The 26,746-nt window shown below is 40.5% G+C and overlaps 2 protein-coding genes across 4 annotated transcripts in view; one reads left to right on the top strand and one right to left on the bottom strand.

Moving 5' to 3' along the window:
* The first annotated feature begins 5,331 nt into the window (after positions 1-5,331).
* On the top strand, positions 5,332-12,572 carry psmb7 (proteasome 20S subunit beta 7). Its single transcript, XM_041959707.1, has 8 exons — positions 5,332-5,402; positions 6,874-6,967; positions 8,709-8,806; positions 9,142-9,282; positions 9,503-9,618; positions 10,141-10,199; positions 10,313-10,464; positions 12,357-12,572. Exons 1-8 carry the CDS (start codon positions 5,341-5,343, stop codon positions 12,466-12,468), a joined length of 834 nt encoding a protein of 277 aa, XP_041815641.1. The 5' UTR covers positions 5,332-5,340; the 3' UTR covers positions 12,469-12,572.
* A 1,211-nt stretch (positions 12,573-13,783) lies between these two features.
* Positions 13,784-26,746, bottom strand: part of nek6 (NIMA-related kinase 6) — a 28,279-nt gene continuing 15,316 nt past the window's right edge. For all 3 annotated transcript variants that reach the window (XM_041959482.1, XM_041959481.1, XM_041959483.1), the window contains 7 exons: positions 26,034-26,096; positions 25,627-25,737; positions 25,104-25,212; positions 24,543-24,650; positions 23,587-23,681; positions 18,138-18,251; positions 13,784-16,948 (listed from right to left, as the gene is read on the bottom strand). In XM_041959482.1, the coding sequence (XP_041815416.1) occupies positions 16,838-16,948; positions 18,138-18,251; positions 23,587-23,681; positions 24,543-24,650; positions 25,104-25,212; positions 25,627-25,737; positions 26,034-26,096 (711 nt within the window). In that variant the 3' untranslated portion in view covers positions 13,784-16,837. The remainder of the gene's footprint in view (positions 16,949-18,137; positions 18,252-23,586; positions 23,682-24,542; positions 24,651-25,103; positions 25,213-25,626; positions 25,738-26,033; positions 26,097-26,746) is intronic.

Genomic DNA, 26,746 nt, shown 5'->3' with positions numbered 1-26,746 from the left:
TTTGATGTCACACTGCAACAGAGGCACAGGAACACATTATTTTTGTGTTGTACAAAAGCAAAATGCCATGATGTATCAGCATAGAGAAATTATAAGAAAAATAGAAAACAAGGAAAATAAGAGTACAAATATGTGCATTATTATATAACAACAATATAAATAGAAAAATAAGATACAGATATATGCAAAAATAAACAAGTGGAAATCAGTTTAAAAAGGTAAAATATGTGCATAATACTACAATATATAAATAATATTTGAAATAAATTCTAATAATTATAATAACTGCACAGTATAAATGCACCATAATGCCAGAGTACACCTGAGTATACCACAGCTGAACAATTTCATGGACAAATAATTGCACATTGCATTGAGTACTGCATAGTTGAAATTATTGTAGAGTTTTGCACAGTTGAAAATCTAAATTGTAAATAAAAGGCCAGTCTATTGACTCAGAGTGACCGACACTCTGAGGGAGGAGTTGAAAAGTTTGAATGACTTCCTGTGGAGCTCTGTGGTGCAGCTCAGTGGAATGAGTCTTGCACTGCATGAACTCCTGTGCTTGACCAGTGTATCATGGAGTGGTTGGTGTACAACATCTGACACACAGAGAGTGTCCACCACCAGAGTCTAGCTCCACCCAGATCAGTTTGTTGAGTATGTTGGCATCTCCTACCCTCACCCCGTTGCCCTAGCAAACAACAGCAAACAAGAGAGCACCCTCCACTACAGACCCATAAAACTCCTTCTCATTGTCCAGCAGATGCTGAAGGACCTCAGCCTCCTCAGTAAGTAGAGACGGCTGTGGCCCCTTTTGTAGAGGTCTTCAGTGTTCTTAACACGGTCCAGCTATTGTCAAGATACACCATGTCCACACTGACAGGGGTCACTATTTCCAGTAGTTTGTAGAAGTTCAATGCCACCACACAGCATCTTTGGCACAGGAATAAGGCAGGGCATCCTCCACAGAACAGAGACCCTTTGAAGACTAGGTCCACTCCATTTCACAAAGCTGGGGGGCACAGGCATGGAAGATACTTGGGCTGACTCCATCAGGGCCTGCAGCCTTGCGTGAGTGGAGTCTCATCAGCTGCCTTCTCTTAAATGGTCAACTGTGAAGCACATTGTAGAGGCTACACCCAAGGGATTGGGAGGTTTGGAGTTGTCAAGTTGGAGAGGGCAGTTTGTCTAGGAACCAGAGGAGGGGTGAGTAGGACTGTTTTTGTAGGATGGGGAGCTGAGTTGGGGGTCTTTGTGATCACAGGCTGACTTTTCTCAGAAGCACACAGCAGTGGTTGCCTTACACCAGGTTGTAGCCTGTCCTGACCGGAAAAGCTGTATGCATCTCTAACTTTAGCATAGAGCAAGTCCAGGGTCCTCTCCTCTCTATTTGGACAGTTCACACACCGGGTAACGTTGGGCACCCAAGATTGTGATGAGGGCACTAGGGTATTGATACTGGAGTTGAACTATAAAGGCTGAGGGTTTGAGGCGAGGGGTATTCAGCTGGTTTTTCACCACTTGATACCATTGAATGCTACACACAGGTCTCTGTTTAGCTTAATATGACAGCTCTTTTAGCCACTTGGGGGCAGCAAAAACAAGCTGTAAACACAACATTGACATATCATTACCATTTATGTTGATACGGTGAACTTCAGCAAAAAGTTCCCTATTGACACCCCCAGCAGACACAGAGCAACATAATCATTCATTTGGAGTTGTGTTCTTGGCAACCTGATGAATGCAAATCCAATATTTACTTATTTAGCTCTGTTTTAGCTTCCATGGAAAATGATCTGGCTCTAGCTGCTAAACGCTCCATTATGTTCACCAGCTTGTTGCTAACTTTGCTTTATGATGTAAGGTAGGTTGTGTACCGTGGGTGTCTCAGAGCTTTTTACTGAAAACCTGAAACCCAATTAATGAGAGCACTGAGAAGGAACCAAAGCAGTAAAGGTAAAAGCTAAAAAAACCAAAACAATGAACTGAAAGAGGTTAAAAGGCTGTGTAGATGAAGGAAACTGCAGAGTTGGTGATACTTCACCATTCTGACGCTTACATCAATTGAAATGTTCAAAATCAAGACATCACGTTCAGGGTGACATTCCATGACACCTCCAATGTTTAATTTTCCTGAAAATTCAGCCTGACATATGTGGTATTTTTAAAACCATACTGAATTTCAAACAAAGGCTTGTGGGTTTAAGTAATGCTTACATGCAACATGAGTTTTGATGGAGCCACTGATCAGTCTAGCAAAGTTCTAGCTTGTTGCAAATCTTCAACACATCCTTTAGGAATATACATGCTGTGATATGTGAAGCTTGTGATTTAGTACAAAAAAATGTATTAGAACATGAAGGCAGTGGATGATGAGAAAACACACACACTTCCCGCAGAGTCAGAGTAAGAGCACAATAAACCTTTGTTATAGGTCACTGAGATCCAAACGATTACACCTTCTACCACCTGTTATGCCCACTCTGCTTTAATTAAAGGCTTAATCAACATAATGCACCCATCTTACTGTGTGGAGGCGCCCTATCTGATCTCTTCCACCTCACTGGAGCCCATTTCCTACTCAACCTTGACATCCAGCTGGCATCAAGTTGGCATCCATCCTGTTCAAGGACAAAATATGGCAGCATGATTAGATGCACAGTGTTACCAGCCCTAAAAACAGGCCGACTTCTGGGATGAAGCAGAATATGATCAGTACACTTAACCTCTTGCAGAAAGTGAAAAATGCAAACAGTGCAACAAAAAAAAACTCATACTAATATACATTGATTGAAGTGAATTAATTATGGGAACCTGTTAAAATATTGTTGATATTTTTGTGTGTGTTTAATTATATTTATCATAAGTGACTCAAAATCTTTTATTGCACATAATAAGAATAATAGGAAACAGTAAATAGTGCAGGTAATCAGTGCATTACAGAGTGTGTTGCATCAAGTTACAATTCATTGCATATAGTACTTCAGGAATTGTCATTGGTTAATTTAAGTCATGTTTTTGTGGTTTATACTTTGATATTATCCTTGTGACATGCGGGTGAATTTATTCATGTATTTATTCTATATACATACTTGTGAATACAAATCTCAGTGTGGATTTACTGCTAGCATAACCAAACTGTTTTTTAGCATGGGAACCAGCTAACCAGAGGGGCGATATCAGATCTTAAGATGCTACCAACTTTCAACTGAAGCCTATTTTCCACAACGGGTACATTTAATGGGGCTGTGTTTCCACCTCATCTATAATGCATGGGTCCCCTCACTTCCCAACCTGTGTCAGCTGCACCTGGCTTGCTGATAAGATTATGGAGATGAAAGGAAGATTTTCCTTGCTATACTGGATCCCAGACACTGTTCATGAACACCATCCACCATCATCTTCAGCCCAACACAGACTGAGACAGCCTGTGCCCAAGAGTCTAATGCCACCTCTCACTGTCCCGCTGCCCATTCTGACATCCCTCCTGTCATTGTCCCCGATTAATCTTCATGAGCTTTGGTCCCTGGTCAGTCCTCATAGCAAGAGAGGGAGGTGCTTCTCTTGCACACCTCCTACCTATGTCATCTAGCTGGAGAATAGATTCCACATCTTCTCTCTGCAAGACTACCCCCATTTGGATTGGGAACCTCCGCCATCTCCCCGGCTGTTGAGTGGGTCCTGCATATTCCTCCACCTGCTATACCAGGGTGGTCCTGCAGTCCCAGAAATCGCCACTCCGCATTGCACTTTACACCAGTGTCACAAAGGGTTTCTGCCCTCATCTCTCACCTCCTTCCATTCCACCATCACAGGTATATTCCCCTCCACCAGCTGTCCCCCTCCCACCAGGTTCATTAATACAATGGACAGTGATTTTTTTTTTTTTTTTAACTTTACTTGTCATTGTGTGGTTAACTCTCACATACTACTACTACATACTACATTTCTCTGCAGCAAAGTTTTCTGCTGCTGTTATTGTGTCAGACAGTGATCTTGATTCACAAGTACAATTGTTTAATGAGCACTGGCTTTCAGTCCTGGATAAAGTTGCTGCTACAAAATCTATATTGGCTCCTCTGATTAATTCCTCAACTTGGATGAACAACAGCATTTTCTCTTTCAACTGAACCTGTTAGAGAATTAAGCATTTGTAGAAATCTATGCATGTACTTGTTCACTATCAGTATCTAAAACAACTTTTAACTGATTTTAATAAAATGGTTAAGGATGCCAGAACTGCATAATTTTCTTACCTTGGTAGGAAAGATAGAAATCATGGGGGAGGAGGTTGCACTACGTCCACCACAGAAAATATTCCATGAAGGCTAAAAAAAAAACAAAACGGGGGGGTAAACATAACAGGTATTGAGTCAAAATTAGATATTACATTAGTGTCTAATCCCTGGAATTAGTAACTAAGACGTTTGGAGTCCTATTTCCAGTAGTCAAGAGAGGAAACAATGACAGGGATTGACATCTCTGGAGATATAGAAGAAAAAAAAACAGTCAGGTAACCTCAGCAATTATTATGGCAACAGATAGATTGGAGAACTTTTTGTGACAAAAAAGAAAACTTGTGGGAGAGGCATGGGCATTGATGAAGAGGATGGGAGCAGACAGAAGAGAATGGGACTATCCAGTTATGACATCTGAGGGGCACAGAACAGTCTCCAATAAAGACACCATGGCCGAGTAATTTGCAAATGCACATAATTCAGAAAAGTTGTCAGAAGGAGGGAAGAAACAGATGATATGTTGGATGAAATGTTTACTTTTACTTTTACTTACACACTTTGGCAGTGGTCAATGGAATCTTCTCAAAGGCACCAGTGGATATAGGTTGGTCCAAACGTTTGCTGATGATGGCGCCTTGTGAAAAAAGAGGAAGGATCTCTGAAGTATTTTTGGTATTTGTTACATAATGAAAGGAACGAAATGATAAAATTGAGTTGATAAGTGCATCTAACTGTCATTGTATGAAAGAGTAAAGTGAGTTAACGCAGATATATAGAGATGACACAAAGAAACCTTAGACAGGAGTGACAGGATTTGGGGTAGCTATACGAGCAAAAGGAGAACATTCAAACAGTTAGGGGTATATATGGTGGAGATGTTGGCCATTTTGATTGCACTACGATGTGTAGAACAAACTACACAAGAAAAAAAAGCATGTTGGCTTGCACACTATGCCCTTTCTGGCACTAAATAGTATGATTGAACTGGTATTGGAACGTAACACAAATGTACATGTTTTCAAGGGGTCCGCAAATGCAGCATCACTAATGAGCCGCTTCCTTTACTTCCCGGAAACACAAACCTTCATTCACCAAGATGGCGACATTGACAGTGAGCCGACCAGCGCTGGGGGGTTTCAGTTTCGAAAACTGCAAGAGGTAAGCGCTTTTTAGTGGATGAAAATCAGGCGACAATGACTGCATTACTAACTTCCACACGTTTCGCCTTTGGTATGTAGACGTTGTGTAAAAAAGCCGTGTTTTGACACGGTTTTCCGAGTGATGTTAGCTCATGGTAAGTGGGCATCCATACAATGACTCAGGCATTTCCCCACGCTACCATTAACGTTAAGGTTCACTTAATCGTCTGCGTTTGAGCATAATCCATCTTTTATGTTTTAAAACAGTCAGCTTTTTAACCTTCATTTTTAAATATCCCAACAAGATACAATAGTATATTCCTTTAATATAATTTATATGTGTTATTTTAGAATGAAATCAAGAGGGCGGAACGTTTCTTCGCTTGATATTCATCCCGCTGTTTTAGTTAAAATCACGTTAAAACATAGTTATCGAACAACAACACCACGAACTATCGAGTAAAATGCTACAGAAAAAACATACTGGAGGTGCCGTGTGCGAAGACTATGTTATATATTAGTCAGTAATATTCATGTTAATATAGTACTAAGGTTTAAAAGTGGGGAGCTCAATGTTGTGCACCACAGGTCCAGTTAAAAGTCCTTCACCCGGAAAAAGGAAATGTAATCAAACATTTACTTAAAACCACTGTGCCATTATATCCACATTCTGAAATTACTGTAAAAAGATAGATTAACTCTATAAATTCTGTTAGTGAACCCAGATGATCACATGAAAAGGTTTTCAAATGCTTACCATAGTTACTCATTGATTTGATATAGACTTAAGTATTACTAATGTGATCTCACTGTGGTCAGAACCTGCATCATAAGTACCAGACTCTGTTCCTGCTGACAGATTTCCAAATTTGAAGTGTCATGGCGTTGAACAGCTGACGGCCTGTTTAAAGTCATAGTCTCACTGCAGGACATTTTTGTTTTGTATAAAATTGCAGCCTGTTGCACCAGCTGTATGTAAGTTTAAACTTAGCCTAGTTATAACATGATTTATTACTAAGTCGAGATTTCTGCATTACTACAGTAGAAGCAGCTGCACCATGGAGGTATTATACAGTTTTCTGCCACACAGCATAATTTTTTCATTAACTGCGTGCCATTTTTCAACACAGTAATCCAGTAGAGATTTGATTTATTTATGATGATGATGATGATGATGATATTTCAGTATCTAGCGTGCTATAATGCCAAGTGGCTTTATTGTCCAAACCAGTAAGGTTATTCTCTGTGTAATCACAGTTCAACCAATTAGTATCTGATTTACTTTCAAACAACTAGTAACTAATCCTCTAATGTTGACTTTCCACCCTACCATAGGACAACTTGTACATATCTGGTGCAACCCAGCGCAGGTTATTAGCAGAGTTTAAGATTTAGAAATGGTTGTGTTTGCCTTTTTTATTTTTACAGAGCCACAGGCATTCAGTGAGACAAGTGCCTTATTGACTTTTTTTCATTACTATGATTTTCAGAAATGCAGTTTTGGAAGGTGAAGCTAACAAAGTGGGATGCAGCTTGCCTGGTGCTCGGAAAACAGGAACTACGATCTGTGGTCTTGTCTTCAAGGTGAGTGACACAAACGAGGCTGCTTAGAAGTAAACCAGGCTTAACTGTAGTTAAGTTGGGAGAAATAAGTGCAATGTGTGCTTGATTGTTTGATCTTGATCTTGATTGAGATTGTTTTTCAGCCCATGGTGTAAATTAATAGTCAAACACACAATATTTTAGTTAAATCTAGTTCACTGTGTGTTCACACTGGGCAGCAGTCTCCTACTCCTCCAGCATGACTCCCGTCAGCAGTCCTTAACAAAAAGACACACAGAACACTGTCATTAATGGAACTTTTCCCTCCTTCTTACTGTGGAAAAGCTTTGGCCATGCTACCAGATCATAATGAAGACAGGCAGCAAGTGGCATAAAACTGTCCTGAAGCATCACATTTAGGGCCTTCTATCAGTGTGATTTCTCCATCCTTTTGGGCTGTGGAGGGCCTCTTAAATTAGTGTAGTTTCTTTTGTAATTTGTAATAGAAAATAAAGGGATATGTGTGGTTGTCTTTGCAGCTATTTTCTCTCAGAAACACTGGCCCCTTGTCTAATCTTTTGAACAGCAGCATTCCAAGGAAATGCAAATAAAAGCTGGTTATGTCACATTTATATCATAATGTTAGTTATTGTGCATTGTCAGTGATTTAAACAGGATTTATTCATCGTTATATCGTATCCAGACTAAATAAATCCATGCTGTCTGCAGCTCATAACGCTACAAGCTGTCTTTATTGCTTTTATTTATTTATTAATTTTTTCCAAGCATCATAAAATTGAGTAGGTAAAAGTGTAGTGATTGTTGTCTATTCAAGTGTCCCAGCTGAGCTTGTGTTGCAGTTTGAAGTGTGGAGATAACGTTAAATCTGTCAAATCATGTGATACAAGACAAAAAGTAACACGAAAAACCAGTTTCCCACATCCAACCTACCACTCTGGTTATTTCATTGACTTCAGATGAAGCTTCATGTTCATACAGTTTCTCTCGACTGTCCCTCAATATTAAATACTGCAACATTGCTCCAGCGTCAGTCTAGAATAGATGCTACTAGCATGAAATGTGCTAATGTCAAATTCAACAGGCTAACCAGCAAAATAAAGAGTAAAGCATCATAAAAATGTGAAAACTTACAGGCTCTAAGGTTGAAGTCTGTATTAATCCATCATTGAGCTTCAGTTTTGAAGAGAATCCTGCTTTGTATTGGCCCTCAAAGCCGTCCAAAGTAAAATGATTAGAGCACACATATAGCTAGAGTTTTCCAGTTGTTGATGTTTCTATCAAGTCAATTCACTTCCTTGGATGGTGGGAGTAGGTGAAGACTTTTGTGTTGCTTCTTTCTGCCAAAAACAGACAAATTGGCATGTGTTGCTTATAATGTTACCTTCCACATCTTCCTTGTGTTTCTTGAGTTGGCATTATTGTGAGGCAAAAAGTAGTTAGTGGATGTAACTCCACTTCTATGAGTACATGCGCAGCCCTCTAGCTGTGTGTTATCACAGCAACAATAAAGCACATTATTTTTAATACAGTAAAACAGCTATCACAGTGATGGTGACATTATGAAGTCCATGCGGGGCAGAACGTGACACCGGTGTAAGTGACAAACTGGTGTACCCTCCACACCTACTGCATTCTAACTGAAACATGATTATATACTTGGGAACTGAAATTGTCAAAAGCTAGAAACAAATCAGAAGGTCTGTACAGTATACCACACTGTACAGAGATATATAGAATGATGTTTTTGTGTTTTCCTCTGAAGGATGGCGTTGTTCTCGGAGCTGACACCAGAGCCACTGAGGGTATGGTAGTGGCAGACAAGAACTGCTCCAAGATTCACTACATCTCCCCCAATATTTAGTAAGTGACAGGAGCTCAGGTTTGTCCAGTTCACTGAAGCCCCGTTCAGGTCTTAGACTCTCAGACAGAGTGTTTGGGTTATGTGCTCAGGACTCACATTGTCCTTGCAGTGTTTGACATGCAATCTTTGTGTATTCAGATGAACAAAGATGAAATTAGGTGTTATAGCCATGCACCATCTTGGGTGGGAAAACAAGTTTTTGAATTTTCTCATCCAACTTATTGTGGCTTTTAAGAAAATATCGGATTTGTAGAGATTTATTCTTTCTGACCTTTATGTACTGGAGCTGAGGTGATGTATAACTCATAGGCTGCTGTGTTATTGTGTTGTCCAGCTGTTGTGGGGCAGGAACAGCTGCAGACACAGAGATGACCACTCAGATCATCTCTTCCAACCTGGAGCTGCACTCCCTCTCCACAGGCAGGCTGCCACGCGTGGCCACCGCCAACCGCATGCTCAAACAAATGCTCTTCAGGTACGTTCCTCAAGCTGAATCAGTATGTATCGTGATATAGTGCATTTTCTGGAAAAAACACATGAGAAACTGTTGACAGATAAAATAACCAGTGAAATACATAGCTGACAAATCAAGGTACTGAACCACATGGATGCAAAAATAAGTTAATATCCAAAAATCAGTCTTAGTATGAAAAAAAAGGCTTTGTACCTGTGAATGTGCTGCTTTGTCTGTTCAGGTATCAGGGCTACATTGGAGCTGCTCTGGTCCTGGGTGGAATGGACTGTAACGGTCCTCACCTCTACAGCATCTACCCTCACGGCTCCACTGACAAGCTGCCCTATGTCACCATGGGTCTGTTTCAAACTCACCATGCCACTGTTTCTACATGTTTCTCATATTTCACTGAACGCTTCTCCTCTGGCATTGATTGATTAATCCCCTAAAAAATCTCTTCATGCATTAAAATAGCTAAGATACCTTCATCCAGTATATGCAAAGAGTCCCAGCCTCTATCTCCACCCACCCCTCTGCTGTCTGCAGCTCGAGCGTACCTGCTCACATTCAACACTGCTTATCAAACACACTGATGGCACTTTCTGTCAGGAAGCCCTCGAGCCATATGCACCTGAATTACCTAACCATATCTTGCTAATGCTGTGTATCATGACGTGCTTTCTTAGTGAACAACCCAAAAGTCGTGACATTTTCTTTTAGAATATAGTCGTAATGAATATGGCCATCTAATTCAGCAGCTTAGCTATCTGACAAAAGTTGACTGTTTTACGCATGATAAAAACACCATATGGACATGTTAACAAGGTTTAATTGAAGGGGGTCTCTAAGCAGCTTTTTTTCATTTTTTTTTTCCAAAAGGCTCTGGGTCCCTGGCTGCTATGGCAGTGTTTGAGGACCGCTACAAGCCTGACATGGAGGTGAGTACAGCACTCACATAGCAACGCAACATTAGCCTGTAAGGAGGTTGGTGCTCTGAAACAAGTGTCAGCACACTAGTTTTCATTTTAGCATCAATGCTGTTTCTTCACAGGAGGTTGAGGCCAAGCAGCTGGTGCGAGACGCCATCGCAGCAGGTATCTTCAACGACCTGGGCTCTGGCAGCAATATTGACCTGTGTGTTATCACCAAAGGCAAGGTGGACTATCTCCGGCCCCATGACGAGGCCAACAAGAAGGGTGTTAGGTGAGAACAGTCATGCTTCTAGAAATGTGAAACTGTACTTTGTTTTCATCCCCAGCTGTCAGCCACATTTCCTTTGATTCCTCACGTATTGAAATAACCTGGGTGTTAGTTTTAGGCATAATGTTTTACTCACCTTAATGACTAATTTGGAGTTGTGGGGTGAGGCTTAAAATTGCAGATTTCAAAGTGAGCAAACTCATTTGGAGGTCTGTTCCAGAAAGCAGGTTTCCATTCCTGAAACAGAGATCACTTAACTCTCTCTGAGTCCGTATACTGTGGTTAGAGCCCCCCCTGTCTCATGAATCAGACCCTGAAGGAACTGTCTGATTCATGGTTTCATGTCCTCATTCACACAGTCAACATCAAAGCTCATTCATTTGCAGAGATATACGTCTGGAAAGGGAGATCACAATCCTGGTTGGATATTAGTTACTAATGCAACAGTGCTCCTGTCATAGTGAGAATATGTGAATATTTCTGAGTGAGGATCATTGTGGTTCAGCTGAAATGACTTTAAGATTTTGAAGCTGGACTGAATGTAGTCTAAAGGTGAGTTTTTTAAACAGGCTGCATGCAGTCTTTAACCTGTTTTAACAGCACTTCAGTGCTCAAGTGTTTAAATGCAAACTGAAATCGTTAAATGCAGATTTCTATATAAAACAGTTGTCTAAAGATTACTCAGTTTTACTCTCAGTTTTAACCAAAGAGGCCTTTTCAACTGCAAATCACAGAATCATGATTAGCAGCTGGACTGTGAGGTCTCCAAGTAAAAACATCTTCTCAGTTTGACCTACATTTTTGTATTTTGTCCTCAGTTGCTGCCACCTGCATTTTATCTCCGTCAGGCTACACCTGAATGAATATATAGAAAACATTTCAGCTCGTTGTCGTCCATTCAGGAAGTTTGGTGAATGATGAATGAGTGGACTTGGCACAATCAAACTCAACAGTGTTGATTATTAACTCTTTCCTCCCTCTGTGTTTTAATTATAATGTCATAACAGTCCACGCCTTCATATTTCTATAAATCCACAGGGTTATAACAGAATTATTTATCCGTTGCCATGGTGAATTGTAGTGTCAGAGTCCCAATGTTGGCGGCTTTTTTTTATTTTTTTATTTTTTTTTCATTCACCACACAAACACTTGACTCAAACATAGCCTTGAAAACTCTTGAGCTTCCTGTCCCAGCGTTAGTCAGGCTTAGAGTCAGTTTGTTCAACCTGCTTTCTGGTTGGAATCATTCCACAGTGAGCTCACTTCAACTTCAGCTCGTAATGTAGGCCCAAAATCAACCAGCAGCTATACAATAAACAGTGAAACTGGAGTGTTTAAATATATTCTCACGGTGCACACTGGGAATGATTTTCCAGATTGTGACATTAGGAATCCAAGATGAAGAGCAGCAGTTTGTCGAGTACAGGAGGAAGTGTTGTTGTGTTTCCACCCCTGCTTTAACAGAATGCATCATGTCATCATGCACTCATGATCATTAAATCATTAACTTCCCATTACCTGGTGAACTGCTGGATGACTCGTTGTTTTATTGCTTGTTCTGCTTGAAGAGTAAATGAGAGTGAAGCCTTGCAGCAGTGAGTACAGATGAAATTGATGTGGTAGAGTGCAGACTTAACAGCCGCCGCCTCTCACGCTGAACTGAATTTGCTACTAACCCACTTTGCTAAAACGTTATCCACTTGGCCTGCTCCGTCTTACTTTGCACAACTAAAATGCATGGCTGTATCTGGTTGTCTAAAGCGGCATGCTGTGCTGATGTAGATGTGTGGATGCACATTAAACAAGCCCCACCAAAAGCTTGTTTAATGTAAGTGTTCAGGCCTAGGTTTGATCAAAACTTACTATTTCATGTGTATTACTTTCTCCTGACGTAGAACTGGCGACTACAAGTACAAAAGAGGGACCACCGGTGTGTTGACGAAGGTGGTGACCCCGCTGGCCCTGGAGGTTGTGGAGGAAACTGTGCAGACTATGGATACCTCCTAAAGTACTTGTACTATATGTTCCTGGATGTAACTCACTACCCTTCAGAATTCCTAACACAAATGGCATGTTTTTTCCATGATTTACAATAAAAATGTTTGAGTTGATTTGTTTTGTGTGTGACTATCCTGAAGTTGTTTGTCTTTAAAGTTGTTTCTACAAATAAAAAGGCTGAGTCCGTTTTAAAAGGACACTTGAATTAAAAGCTGCTTGCTGTCAGATGGCTGTTGTGAGGTACTTTTCATCTGACAGGGTCACCAAGGATGGAGCTTATGAATTAGTTCATACATTTGCTTTAAAAATGTAAAGAAATGTAACAAACAAAATATTAAAAAGCCTCTATTGTAGTGGCTAAATCATTGAAACGTTGGCTTTTTTGAGTGGTTTAGCCACTACAGTAAAGGCTTTTTAAAGTCATGCTTTACATTTAGCTACCAGCAGTTTAAGATCATGTTTTTGATGTTTCAGCTGCATTGAATAGGTTGACAGTAAAGATACAGAGAGGGAAGCTGAGGAGAGAGAGATGGAGCAGTAGACCATACAGCAAAGGTCCCTGGTCCAAAACAAACCAGGGAAGCTGACTTGATACCAACTTAACCATGAGGCTGCCATTTTAACTAAGAGTCCTTCTTAAAACTACTACTTTCAGTATTTCCTGATGATGACATGAAAGTAAAATGAATAAAAGGCTGTGGTGACTCAGAAATCTGCCAGTTTAACAAGTGAAAAGATGTGTAAGAGAAGCAAGTGAAAGACTGCAGTTGAGTAAGTATTAGTATGACATTAACTTTGTATCATGACATAAGCTTATTTTGGAATGTATTTTCTGTGTGTGTCGTGAAAATAGTGGAGACAGACAACACTTGATCAAACTAAAGAAACCTGAGTATTCATGGAAATAAAACATGCCGTATAGAAAAATCATATGGTGTTAGTCATATGTCTCCACTCTTCAGGTTTTTCCTTTCATTTGTCACAGATCTGTAATTCAGAAATTCATGGAGTCAGACATATAAATGTCGCACTTATCCTCCAGGGGGTGTAGTATGTCCACAGGACAGATGCTGAAGATATTCCCCACCATCAATATTTAGAGGTCTTTTACTGACCCATCAAATGTCACCTTCAAAATAAAAGACTGCAGGTTGTCCTCTCTCAGCAGGTTTGGTCACTGTGTCACAAACATTACTAATTATTCCTTTCACAATGTTTGGGCCACATGAGAACAGCACTGTCTATATAGGAAACATGGAAATCATTTAGCTGGGTGTTGATTTATAATTTCAATAAAAACAGTACAAGACTCCGTTACTGGAATAAGAGCTTCCTCTGCATCTTTAATTTGAAAGACACTTTACTACGAATGCAAGCAGGAAGCACTTGACGGCGATTCCACAGAGCTAAACTGATGCCATGCTGCACAGAAAGGTACAGTAGCTAAAAACATAGTGGCACAATACTTGGAGTGAAAAGTCACAATTCAATGAGTACAGTAGATGGAAGACAAAGAAACAAGAAATAAGTTGGCTAAACATGATGAAAACTAAACTTTCCCCTTTCCTGTGTACGTAATACATTAACTCTATCAGCACAGAATCCGAGCTGTCATTACCAAATGAATAAAATAATGTTCAGTTATCCTGTGTGGTAAGGCAATGTGCAATAGATATGCTCCTTAAGGACATTTTTAAACATGTTCTTGTTTAGTGCTATCGATCAAAATGACTTTCACAGCATCTAACTTGAACAGTGTTCACAGGTTCACAGTAACAATGGTCCTTACGTGCACATATAAACACTTTGAACAAGGTCCTAAACTGCATTCTGGTAGTACATCTCAAAAAACTGCAGTCATATGCAACATCTTTGGAACATTTAACACCCACCACCATCGAACCAACTGTTACTCTGATAAAACAGGTTTGTAATGAACAATATTGTGTTATTTCTTCAGTTTCCCAGGAATAATGATGACGATCTAAGTTCTAAATCTTTTTATTGCAAGGTTTGTCCTTTACTCAAACAAAAGATGCTTTTCTTTCCTTCTTCATTCCACTATCAACAATACAATGAGATGCATGATAGAAGTATTAAGGCAACATGAAAATTGTCACAAATTCAAAATACACTGAGTTAAAGGTATGCTGTGCAGGATTTCCCTAAGAAACAATGTACAGACTCATACAAAAGTAATCCTTCTCAATCATCACTTCTGACCCATTAGCAGTGTGTGCCCTCTGCCTGTGTTTTCTGATTTTCTTCTTATTTTCCTGTGGTTGGGACATTTCTGGGCTGCGGCCTGTGAGCAATTGGCCAATAACAGCACGCAGGTCAGGTCAGGACATTATAAAAAGTAAGCAAGTAAATATGTCTGACACTGTGATAAAAAAAACGCAAATATAGCGAAACGCCAAGCAGACAAAGCACATTCCACAATGAGCATGAATCTGGGGTCGGCCTTCATCGGCTGGTGAGCACTGAAGAGAGGATGGGGATGACATTGCTAGTAGCTTGCAGTGTACATACAAGCAGTTTGCATCTGGTGTCGAGGAGGGGGGGGTCAAGTCTGAATGCTGTATACACAAACAGTAACCGACCATTCCTGCATAGTGTACCTTAAACTAAGGAGCCACAAGAATAAAGGCAGAGGCGGCAAAGTTTGGGATTATTACATCCAGGAGCAAGGACGACGACTCAGTTCACACACTGAGACTGGGCAATAAGAAAATAAATTCAGACAACTGGAAGCCAAGAGGCTGTGGTGGATGATGATGGTGATGATTTTTTTTTAGGCCCATTATCTTAAGATCACAACTGAACTGTCTGAGGTAACAGTGCGATCATGACTTGTCCTGTTACAGTAATTCTTTAATGTTGGGGGACTTGCAAGGCATTTAAAAAAATGGTCAAACCAGGAGCAGCAGAGCCTGCAGTACCCTGACTGCTGGTCTACAGAATGGCTCAAGCTCCAGAGGCACTGGATGCTATTTTTCCCATCATGCAACTCAATAAAATCACTACCCTATGTTTTAAATTCTGTGTCTCCAGTTTATCACTCAGGCTTTCTGTTGTTAATCTGCAGTCTGCATACCCAAGATAACCCTGATGACATCACAGGGTTACTCTGATGCTCTGATTTGCTGAAGTTCCTCCAGAGGACAGTATGCTGCTGTTTTCACAGGCTGAGTGAGGAACGCTGTGATCCTACTTATCAGCTCTGTGAATATAAAATCAAAGTAAAGCACCTGAGCACCACTGATCCACGTGTTTGTATTTGCATGAAGGGCAAGATGGCCTCATTATCCGGCTGCGTCCCACTGAGCTCTGATAAACCTCCACTCTCTCTTAGTCTTAGTAGGCACCTGACCTCCTGTAAATACTGCAAGTGTTGGTATTAAGACGATGCAAAGTTAGAGACCAGCTGATGAATTTAGTGGAGCAGCTAAAGAGTCAGATATTTTTCTCAGGAGTCGGTGGAGATCAAAACAGAGCTAAAAGACAGTGAATATAAACGCTAATGCTGTTCTGTGTCTGGTAGATGTTTAAATAGGAAACTGTTTGCTAACATGTTCACCATAACAACTTTATTACACAACTATCAGTGTTGTGGTTACAGCTTGTTGTGCTGACACAAGTGGCCAAAAAGTCATGAAATAATGAATAAAAATGAAATTATTATCTTGAGATTCTGGACCTAGAAAAGTTAGAAATCACCACAGTCACTCCGGCTTCCACACAGAAGAACGTTGGATAGAAATATATGTATGGATCACGTGTGAAGTTGTCTAGCTGACCTCCATCACAATTAGACTCACTGCAAGCAACAGTTACTAAACAGTTACAACAGTTCACTAATTTTCCTCTTAGACCATAAATGATGTACTTAAATTGAGAAGATAAAAAAACGTATATGATTACATTGATAGACAATAGATTGATAAATATTCAAATTGCCCAGCTTTACAGCGCACACTTACCTGATACAAACGGTATGAACTTGGAATGCAACCCGTGGAGTTATACAAAAAAGCTTGGAGAAATCTGCGATCATAGTGAGACACAGCTCTCTATATTTAGCTAAAAAATTGGCATAAATGCGATCGCCTCTCACATGAACAAGTGTGGTTTCATAAACTCCACTCTCCACGAGTGCTACACCACGAATGCACTTCCTCACATCCTCCATGACAGAAAATAAGTGGCTGTTTGGATGTCAAAACATCACAGCCCACTCGCGCAAGTCTTTCCATGGCTTCCTCCTGTCGAGATGAGGGCAAAGCAAACAATTTTCTGCAAGACCAGGCAGAGCTTACTTCTAGTGGTTTGAGATCCTCAGGCTGAGCAGAGCGCCGGCTTGGAGCAGAAATGGTGCTCAGGTGCTGGAAGTCCACATGTGCATCTGCTTGGCAATCTGCAGCACAAAGACAATGTCCGGCCGCTGGTCTGGATCCGGGCTGATGCACATGCTAACCAGGTTCCGCAGCTGTGAAAAGTGCGCTTAATTAGCTTACAGGATAACAATCGCGCTATCCTAATTTTTTCTCATTGTCAACAACTCCCAAAACCAAAACCAATAATGTGTTCGCGAGTTTCTAAATGCTGACAACTACCCTGTCTGATGCAGTCAGCCGCAAGACATTAACGGCTAAAAAAGCCTCACAAATATGCAGCTTCATCTTTAAAAAAAAGACTCACTACTTTCATAGAACAGCTGGTCGCTGTAGTTTTCTCAAACAGGAAATACTGCATTGGTTCGGGACTATTTTCAGTGGTGGATTGATCCACACGTGGTGCCCTACTGAGTATTTGGGGAAGCTGTCACCAGTGCAACAGTGGCTCACTGATGTGTTTTTAATAGTTTTTGGACAACCACTGAGCTCTATGGCACTAAGGAATAAGATATATCAGGCTACAGATACACACACAATGCTTGTTAGTAGGACACATTCACTGTTCGCCCTGCACATGGGGTTTGTTGACAGGAAGAAGGCATTCTGCATTCTGATATGTCATGCCTTGGACACAGTGTGGCAACACCTTTAGTAGCTCAGCTCTGTCTGTTTCATTGAAAGGGGATCAGTCTACTAATTTTACTGGTTTTCTGGCAACTCAAAAGTAAGTTCCTTCCAACAATAATATATTGCTAATTTAGCTTTTAGGGAGTTAGCATGGTGATAGCATCTCGACAACAACCACTGGATACATTGCACAAAGGATTGCAAAAATCCTGTTTTCACAGTGCAGTTATCAGGTATGAACGCATCACAACTCTGAACAACACGTAGCTAACACACACAAGACACAACATAACACACCATAAATAAGAGTTTAAGAGTTTTTTTTCTGCTTTGGATTGTGCTAGGCTAGTAGTTTTCCCTGTTTGCAGTGTGGGCTAAGCTAGGGTAAACATGTAATTGCATATGCCAAATATGACATATACAAATAAACAACCACAAAAAACAAAGCAACTACATAACCAGGATATAGCTTATACAGTAACTGGCCTCCGAAGTTTAATGACCTACCTTTAAAGCAATAGTGATTAATTATAGACAAACAAAAATAACTGTATTCATGCTTATTGATATTACTGGCATTAGTTTTTGACTAATTAAGTATCTGTATGCACAGTATACAGGAGGCCGCACAGCCGTTAGTTTGTGTTGCTCTACCTTCTCGGAGTAATGGTCAGGAGGGAGTGGAGGGTAATCACACTGCTCAATCTTCTGGCAGAGGGAGAGGAGGTTCATCTTGTCCCCATAGAACGGACTCTGCAGCGCTGCCATCTAGAGAAAGAGGAAGACAGTCTGTATAAGAGAAATTCTGGGGAGAAGAAAGAAATTACTAATGTGAGAGTAGACAATGAAACAGAAACTATATAAAAAAGTATATATATATTAACTATACATAAAAGTTCAACAAGGACTACCCAGAGCCCTAATATGGTAACACTCTAATAACATTGCTTTTGACTAACATCCAAGAGATTAATGCCTTCAGTAATGAGGAAAAATCCGCCAAGATATGACACCTACAGTCCAGGACAGGCCGACATGACATGTGGTGTGGATATTCACAGTCCCCAAAAGATGTCAGTAATTATCTTGATGTCAAAGTTTGCTTGATGATAGGATATCTTTCAAACTAGAGACCATATCTCAGTGGAAGCCACGGTGAATATTCTTGGTCCCCAGATGATCAATTGTTGGAATGACCCCCTCAAATTTTCTATCATCATTTCCTCGTGTCCATAAGATCAAATTGAACAAACAGATTAGTATGACATCACATTCATGCTCCTTAGACGATCACCGACCTCTATACCATATTACATTCAAGTAACTCGACACGGAGTATGAGATGTTTAGTATTATGGGCTGCTAACAGGCAAGGCTTTAGACAATTAAAACTGCTTTTGTGTTTGACCCTGGGAAAGGATGCCAACTACATATGAAGATAGTAACATACACAAAGTAGTGCTCAGTTTTGCCCCTGAAGTTAAGTGAGAGTGAAAAGGGAAAAAATGTTCCAAAATGTGAAAGATGTCAGGAAAGAAGAGAGGAAGGTATGAAGAATGAGATCTGGTGTCTCATGCGGTAGATGTGGTGATGCAGCCAAAGAATAAATGAGAAAGATACATAATGCTGTTCATTCAGCCTGTCGACAGAGGATCTCCAGAACACAGAGGACTGTGAAACCATTGTGTGGGGCGATGACTATCTCGACAATAGCTCAGCATTCCAATGAAACACAAGAAAAAATAGGAGTAATAATAAGGGTTATTATGTGCACAGTGGTGGCCAACTGAAATGAAACTGCCTTTTTTTTTGTCTGCGGCAGCATTTCTGCTCTGTAAATAACGTGTCCTGAGTTCACCTTTGAGAAATAAAACACAAACCAAAAGGGAGAAATTCATATTCTATATAATGTGTCCCATAGTTTTGCATTGACAACCCATAAGAACTTACGGTGACACAGGTGTCACACGTCCAAATTTTCCTATAACATGAAATAATCTGAGTTCTCGCCCAATGTGACACATTATGTAACATTTGAGATCTTGGACAGTGGGGGGTGGTGTTTTGAAAAAAATGTCAGAAATGTGTTCTATGTGGTCTATTTAGTCAGTCTTATGTCCCCCATAATTTTCCTAAAAGCAGAAATGGGTCCGGGTTCTTATGGGTTAATCAGAATACTGTTAGTTCTGTGACGCAACTGGAGAACTTGTTTGTTTCCATACAGCCGATCAAACGGCTTCGTTTTTAATTGCATCTGCATCAGTACTGCATTCTATCATAGGCAGAGCGGATGGTCACACTGAGCCAGACAACAGCCTGCTACCAAGCAGCAACCTCCGGGGTTTAGAAACGAAGCCAACGTGGAAGTGCCAAAAACTGCACTTCCTCGAATGGCCTCTACAGATGTCCACAGAATGTCCAGGTTTACAGCAGAAATAAATGTGTTAACAACCTGCTACAAAAAAAGTCTTGGTCTCCATACTTAATTTCTCGGTTCATGACAACTGTATGGGGGGTGTATTCTTATATGACTCACTTGTTTAATTTAATTTAACTTTTTCCACTAAAAGTTATGCATAGGTTTGGAAATGGCCACTTTGAGCTAAAGCTAGCCGGCTTTTGACTTTTATATTAGAATCACTGACTTTTGTTGTTGTTTGTGGACTGGCACCTTTGATTTTACGACTATACTACCTGGCGCTGACACAAGCACAGCTCACCGTCTTTCCTGAAGCCTTGATTGAGGACTTTGTTTTCAAGTGATAGACTGCACCTTCACCAGGCTAGCCTACCTTGGTTTGTTTTTAGAACGGTTGCTATAGGTAGCTGGCCTCTGACACAGCTAAACATCATCACGGGTGTGTCCAAACATCACCTACTGGTGATGACATCAGTCAGCTGAAGCAGGATCTAAAGATCGAGGATGAGCTGATCCTGCAGTTTTCATCCATTGCCACAAGTTAAACATCTCTCCGCTTTGGCTCCACCTGCTGTGGCAACAGAAGGGTCAGTCCATCCACGAGTGCTCAGCCTCTGTTGGACGCAATGATGCCACTCTTCCCTTGTCCAGTTCTATTACCACAGGGACGCAGCCAAGTTCCTGGCTCTGAGAAATTACATGTGGCCCATCCTTTAGGCAAGTCCCAAACCTGCTTCACACCCTGCAACTCAAGCCATGGGGCCGGCACAAGAGCAGGAAGGGTTGTGCTAAGGACTCCTCTGCTGGTGCTCTCCCTGGATGCCTGCCTTCTGCCCTCACCTCAGCAAGGCGCCCAACTGCAGTGCTTGTTGTCAGCACCTCTATCTGGCACATAGCAGTACGTAATAGCTGAACCTTCTGCTATCCAGGCACCTGCATAAAGGACATTATACCCACAACTCTGCAGCTGATTTAAACTGAAAACTCACAGAATGACCTGTCTAGTTTGTCTGTCGTAGTCATTCAAAGACTTGAGTAGTTCTGCCACAGTTGTGTTATTTGGCAGCCATAGCACACACAACATATTCTTACACACATCATCTTGAAATTTATGACGCACATAAACCAGCAGCATTGTCTTGTTCTCCAAATTGGTAGACTCATCAACCTAGACACCATACCATGGTGACTTACTAAGCTGCTCCACCAAACGTGATTCAATTTCCTCCACTAATACAGTTCTCCTTTAAACTGTGGAAGGTAAAAGAGGAACCAGCCATCATCATCATCGTCAAAAGCTCAGTTTTCCCTGTCTACACATTAACACTGCAAACAGAGTTTCTGAATGTCTTTACCCTGGAAGGGGTTTTACAAAAGCTCTGTTTTCATTGACCTAAAACAATGTTTGTGTGAGGAAAAAAGGTTGAAACCTATAGAAAGAGCTACCCACATACGAGTGGACTATGCAAAGGTTGCACACAAGCTTCAGAGTGGTCAGTTGTCAAATGGCTGAGGGACGGGCTGAGCACACTCTTCATGTGTGAGAACATCGAATATATCTGCCAACCCCTGGTGTCTAAGATACAGGGCATGTTTCTTTATTTTGTTCCTTTGGTCCAGTTGGCGCTGTCGTCAATCAAACACAGACACTGTTACGCCAAACTGGGATGATTACATGTGATTTCAGTTCAGTGTTTAAAGTCACTGTTGAGGTGGACATTTCTAAACTGATGGTATTACATTTTAGTAATATTACTTGGCTTGTTTTCTGCCAAAAAAAGAGAAAAAAATGAAGGTGTCTGCTTCCTGCCACAGAGGATGTTACCCCTCCCCCAACCTCCCAATTCCTGTCTCTATTAGTTTTAAAGACCAAAAACAAAGATAAGACCTGCTGATAGCCTCTGATAACAGCCAATATGTATTCTGACCACTTCAGCTATAATAGCAGGAAAGGAAATTAAGTTCCGCATTACTTAAAAAAAAGCTGTCTGGCATAAAAATAAAGTCATGCTATGACATTGATATGGTCAGGGTAAGTTAGTAAGTAATGCTTCATTTACATAGCACACAGAGGTGCTTCACACATGGAAAGATAAAAATGAATTCATACAATATAAAACACAGCACAATGAGAGACAGAGCAGACAACAAAAACAAACGCCCAGAGTGGAGATCTACAGAAAGCTTGCCTATAAACATGTGTTTTTAGAAGCTGCTAGTCCGACTGGCTGACTGACTGGCTGCAGAGGAAAAGCTATCAGGATCAATTTAGAGGAATTCTGTTTTGACAGGGCTTAGGTGGCAGAAATTAAGAGACATTCACTCTTTGGGAGCAGCTAAGCAATCATGGAGGGAGGGCAGTTGAGTCAGGTTATTGGTACGGCAGAGAAATATAGATCTGTGTATCATCAGCATTATAGTGATATGACACAGCCTGAAAGTGGCTAAACGAATGACTCAGTGAAGGCATGTACAATTAAAACAGGACTGGTCCAAGGACGGACCCCTGAGGGACCCCTGAGGGACACCACACAGCAGAGAAGCTGAGGACACATTATTGTTGATGCAAACATTCAAATATGTCTTTGTCAAACAGGAATAAAACCATTTCAAAGCAGCACCACAAATACCAACACAGTTATGCAACCTACCAAGTAAAATGGCATGCTTGATGGTGTCAAAAGCAGCAGTCAAATGTAGTAGGATGAGAATGGAGTATCCACCTTTGTCTGCATGTATAAGATTATCACTGGTTACTCTCAGTAAAGCAGTCCCAGTACTATCCTTGTGACGAGGCTGAAATTGGTCAAACTGGGCTGGTTGTAGAGAAGGTTTATCTTGAGCAAGGCCAGGCTGTTGTTATAGTGGGGAGCTGTCACATTTAAATGTTCTTTCTGTGAGGGACGTAGGGTGGTGTTTACTGCAGATGATGTATTGCAATTACACAGCTACAGTGTAGCGTGGAGAGATGGTTAACAGAGAGAGGGGATTTTAAACTGAGCTTTATTGACTAGCTGAGACTGCTGAAGGCTAACATGAAGCTCAGATAAACCTCCGAAACACTCTGGAAACAGAATTGAATAAATTACAAACCAATCCCTTACGCATGTCAATCTTAGTGAGCCAGAATGCACAATATCAGGACCCTGGCACGCCTACATAAAAGACAGCTGTAGTTTCTTACCTTATCATAAGCCAGTGTTGTCAAGACCACACAGCAGGTTCAGTTTGACTCGTGTAGTTTATTTTGTGGTGTAACTGTGAAGCCTCAAATACTCTCATTTCTATTAGTTGTGTTTAGTTTTTTATGTTGATAGATGTCTAAAAGAGCCAACTTTAGAATTTCTTTTTGTCTTTTCTACATCGCTAGAAACAGGGCCTAAAGGTCAACACACAGTGTGAACGTATGAAACACATCACGCCTGTTTTTTTTTTGTTGTGGACAGACACATGTAGAGAATGCAGATGCACGGTATCATGGGTAGATGTGCAGCAAATGACTGAAAACATGGCTAGACACACTGTTACATCCACAAATGGTCATCATCAGTATGTTTCTGTTTGTAGTCTCAGTTTGCAGCCTCCAGAGGCCACTAGCAAGGCTGTTTTTCGTGTGGATTGAGGAATTCATTATCTATCCGAATCATTCACTGCCAATAAAGCTCAAAGTGTGTGTGACCTTACCTCATACAGAAGACATCCCAGGGACCAGATATCTGACTTAAAATTGTATCCGTTCTCATGGATCCTTTCCGGTGACATGTAATAAGGTGTCCCCACTGGGACAGAGAAAGAAACAAATAAATAAAATGGTACATTTGTACAAAACTTGAAAACATTTTAAAGAATGAACAGTTCTGTCTTATTGTAGCAAAGGAGTAGAAATAAGGTATCACTGAATGAACTCTTTTTATTATTGCTTTAACACACTATTAACATATTATTAAAGGTCCCATATTATGCTCACTTTTTAGGCTCATGCTCTTGTTTTGGGAGTCTACTAGAAAATGTTTACATGCTTTAATGTCCAAAAAACACATTATTTTTTTTTGCATACTGTCTATTGCTGCAGCACCTCTACTCACCCTCTGTCTGAAATCATTTTAGCTCCTGTCTCCTTAGGTACCCCATCCCAAAAAGCCATGTCTGCTGTAATTGGTTCGATCCCACAGGCCTGAGCAGGCACCGCCCACTGTGTTTCAGCTGGTATTTTTGCATTTTTGTGGTTGAGGACTAGAGTTGTGACATCGCAACCTTACCAAAGTCCTGATGGCTTGTTGATAGGTACAGTTTCTGAATAAGGGCTGTTTGCATTCCTCAGTGGATTGAGTGTTTTGATACCTTCACAGTATTTACATTGTTCCTACACCTGCCTTATAATAAAAAAAAGATATGGAAATCTCATATTCTACAGCATGGGACCTTTAATCATATTTTATGTACCATACCATTAGTTTGAAAGAGTTCTTAAATCAGTTAATTATACAATTGAGTTGTAATCAATTTTTTTGCATGAGCTGTACACCTCCATTAAAAGCTAATATAAAAGAAAAACATGTGCAATGCATTCATGTCTCATACGTGTATGCTTGTGTATGCTTGTATGTTCTGCATCCACAGTGCGTGTGTATGTTCTTTACCTAAAGAGTGTGCTGCCGTGGTTTTAGAGCTGAAGAAGCGGCCTAATCCCAGATCACCCAGCTTTACCTCCCCTGTGGCTGTTATGAACACGTTGGCTGGCTTGATATCTGTTTAACACACACACACGTGCGCACACACACACACACACACACACACACACACACACATTAAAAACCTGGGAACATTTAAGATCTCCACCATTTTTCATTGTATTCATACTGTACTTCTGGACCTGAAATGTTTAGCAGAAAATTGGAAGCTGCTGAAAAAGATGAAGATTGCCATGCACACAGTCTGTTCACTATGTTATGTACACTACAATCATACATATTACCTTCCTCTATTTGGATTTTGACTGTTGAATAACAACAAAAATAAGCCATAGGTTGAGAAAGGAAATACAAAATATGAATGCCAAACAGAGGATGGTTTTGGGTAGAGCAGAGGGATGGATGACAGGATTAAGTATATCAGTAGAAATAAACACAGAGATGATACAGTGGGGATGGTGTACATGAGGACTGAGAGGAGGGTGAGTAAATCTGTGAGTAGCTGTTTACCACGGTGCATTACTCTGCGTGAATGCATGTGCTCCAAGGCACTGCAGAGCTGCACAAAATATTTCCATATAGTCCTCTCTGGAATGAGTCGCCTCTTCTTCTTGAAGTACTACACAAATAGAATGAAGGATTGTTAGTCCATTAAAAAGATTCTTATCTGAAAGGTTCTACATGTGGCATACTTATGTGACATTCAGCAGAGAACTTGTTGTGTTGTGGTGTTTTAAGAAGTGGGTCAAGACTAAAGATTGTTCTCCTCTCACATTATTAGGATTAGTATCTATAGCATCCTGGTAAAACACAGTACTTTTTTGAGAGAATTTCTGGGTAATACTGGATCTTATTTCCTGGTATTCAACTCTACTGTTTACACACACCAGTAATCAACATTTCTAACACATATTTTTATTCCTGGATGTAACATGTGTTGAGTTTGGGCTACTTTTCTGCATACAGTATCTGTTTACTTATCTAATTTGACATAAACCTGTAGGTCTCAGAGGACTTTGAGGTAATTTCTGACCTTTATCATCTGGGACAGATCTCCAGCATCTGCCAGCTCCAGAACAATGTTGAGCTCATTGTCTTCAATAAAGGAGTCTAGGTACTTGATTACATTGGGGTGATTCAGCTGCTGCAGTGAACAGACAGGAGAAAAATACTGTTTCCAGACACGTTGAAATTGTTTTTTGTTCATTTTAACACAAATGCAACAGCTCCAACAATCAAGCAGTACAACTGAGCTCAAAGCAATAGTGCTGATTAACTCATCAAATCATCTGCACCAGTTGATATGATTTAGACAAGCACTAAATACGCATTCAGATGTCTAAGCTTTCATTTTCCTCTAACACAAAGCAGGGAAACCGTTCAATAATTTCTTTTCCTCACTGATCTACTGAATCAAAGGCTGTGGTTCATCAACTTTACCTTCAGCAGGTCTATCTCTTTGATGCAGTCCTGACGAGCCTTGGCATCCATCATCTCAAAGATCTGCACAAACAAAGATAGAAGTGAATATGAATTTATTCTTATTGGGTGGCTGCCCAAAATGATCTGAACTGGAGCCCGACGAATGAATCAGCAGGGCCAGCAGGTCAGCATCAGTCAGAAGAAATGTCACCAGAGTAATGACAGAAATGCCACAGATATGTCTGAGATCATTCAGAAACAGAGACACACAGAGTTGTTCACCAGAGAGCAGATGATTGTTGTACACTTATAAAATGTCCCATTCACTACATCTCTTGGACACAATTCTTTAATAACTCTTTAATAACACATGTAAGGGATTTTTATCATTCTTTTAATGTTATATCTGTTACATATCAAATTAGTAGATTTAAATGTAAATCATTTAATAAACTTCTAAATATCAGTATCAACCTCAAACCCAAGTATTGGTCAGACTCAGATTGGAATTATCGAACATCAAAGCCTTTACTAGACCTCACTGATACTACATTTTTATTTTTTGTTCATATAATCTGAAAATGATGTATCTGCCAAATATTTTAAACATAAACAAATACCCAAACAAAAACTTTATGAGGAATCTGCTAAATTTGGCTATTAGAGCAGGGTCCCCAAACTTTTTCCTGTGAGGGCCACATAACTTTTCCCTTCTCTGATGGGGGCCGGGG

Source organism: Chelmon rostratus, chromosome 19 (genome assembly GCF_017976325.1).
Source record: "Chelmon rostratus isolate fCheRos1 chromosome 19, fCheRos1.pri, whole genome shotgun sequence".
Taxonomy (NCBI): domain Eukaryota; kingdom Metazoa; phylum Chordata; class Actinopteri; order Chaetodontiformes; family Chaetodontidae; genus Chelmon; species Chelmon rostratus.
This window is presented reverse-complemented; position numbering and strand designations above follow the sequence as displayed.

Bases quoted from the DNA above. Each gene is read 5' to 3' on its own strand.
- psmb7 (XM_041959707.1), top strand. From the start codon at position 5,341: ATGGCGACATTGACAGTGAGCCGACCAGCGCTGGGGGGTTTCAGTTTC. The intron at 9,283-9,502 runs GTACGTTCCTCA...TTGTCTGTTCAG, and splicing joins CTCAAACAAATGCTCTTCAG to GTATCAGGGCTACATTGGAG. The intron at 9,619-10,140 runs GTCTGTTTCAAA...TTTTTCCAAAAG, and splicing joins GCTGCCCTATGTCACCATGG to GCTCTGGGTCCCTGGCTGCT.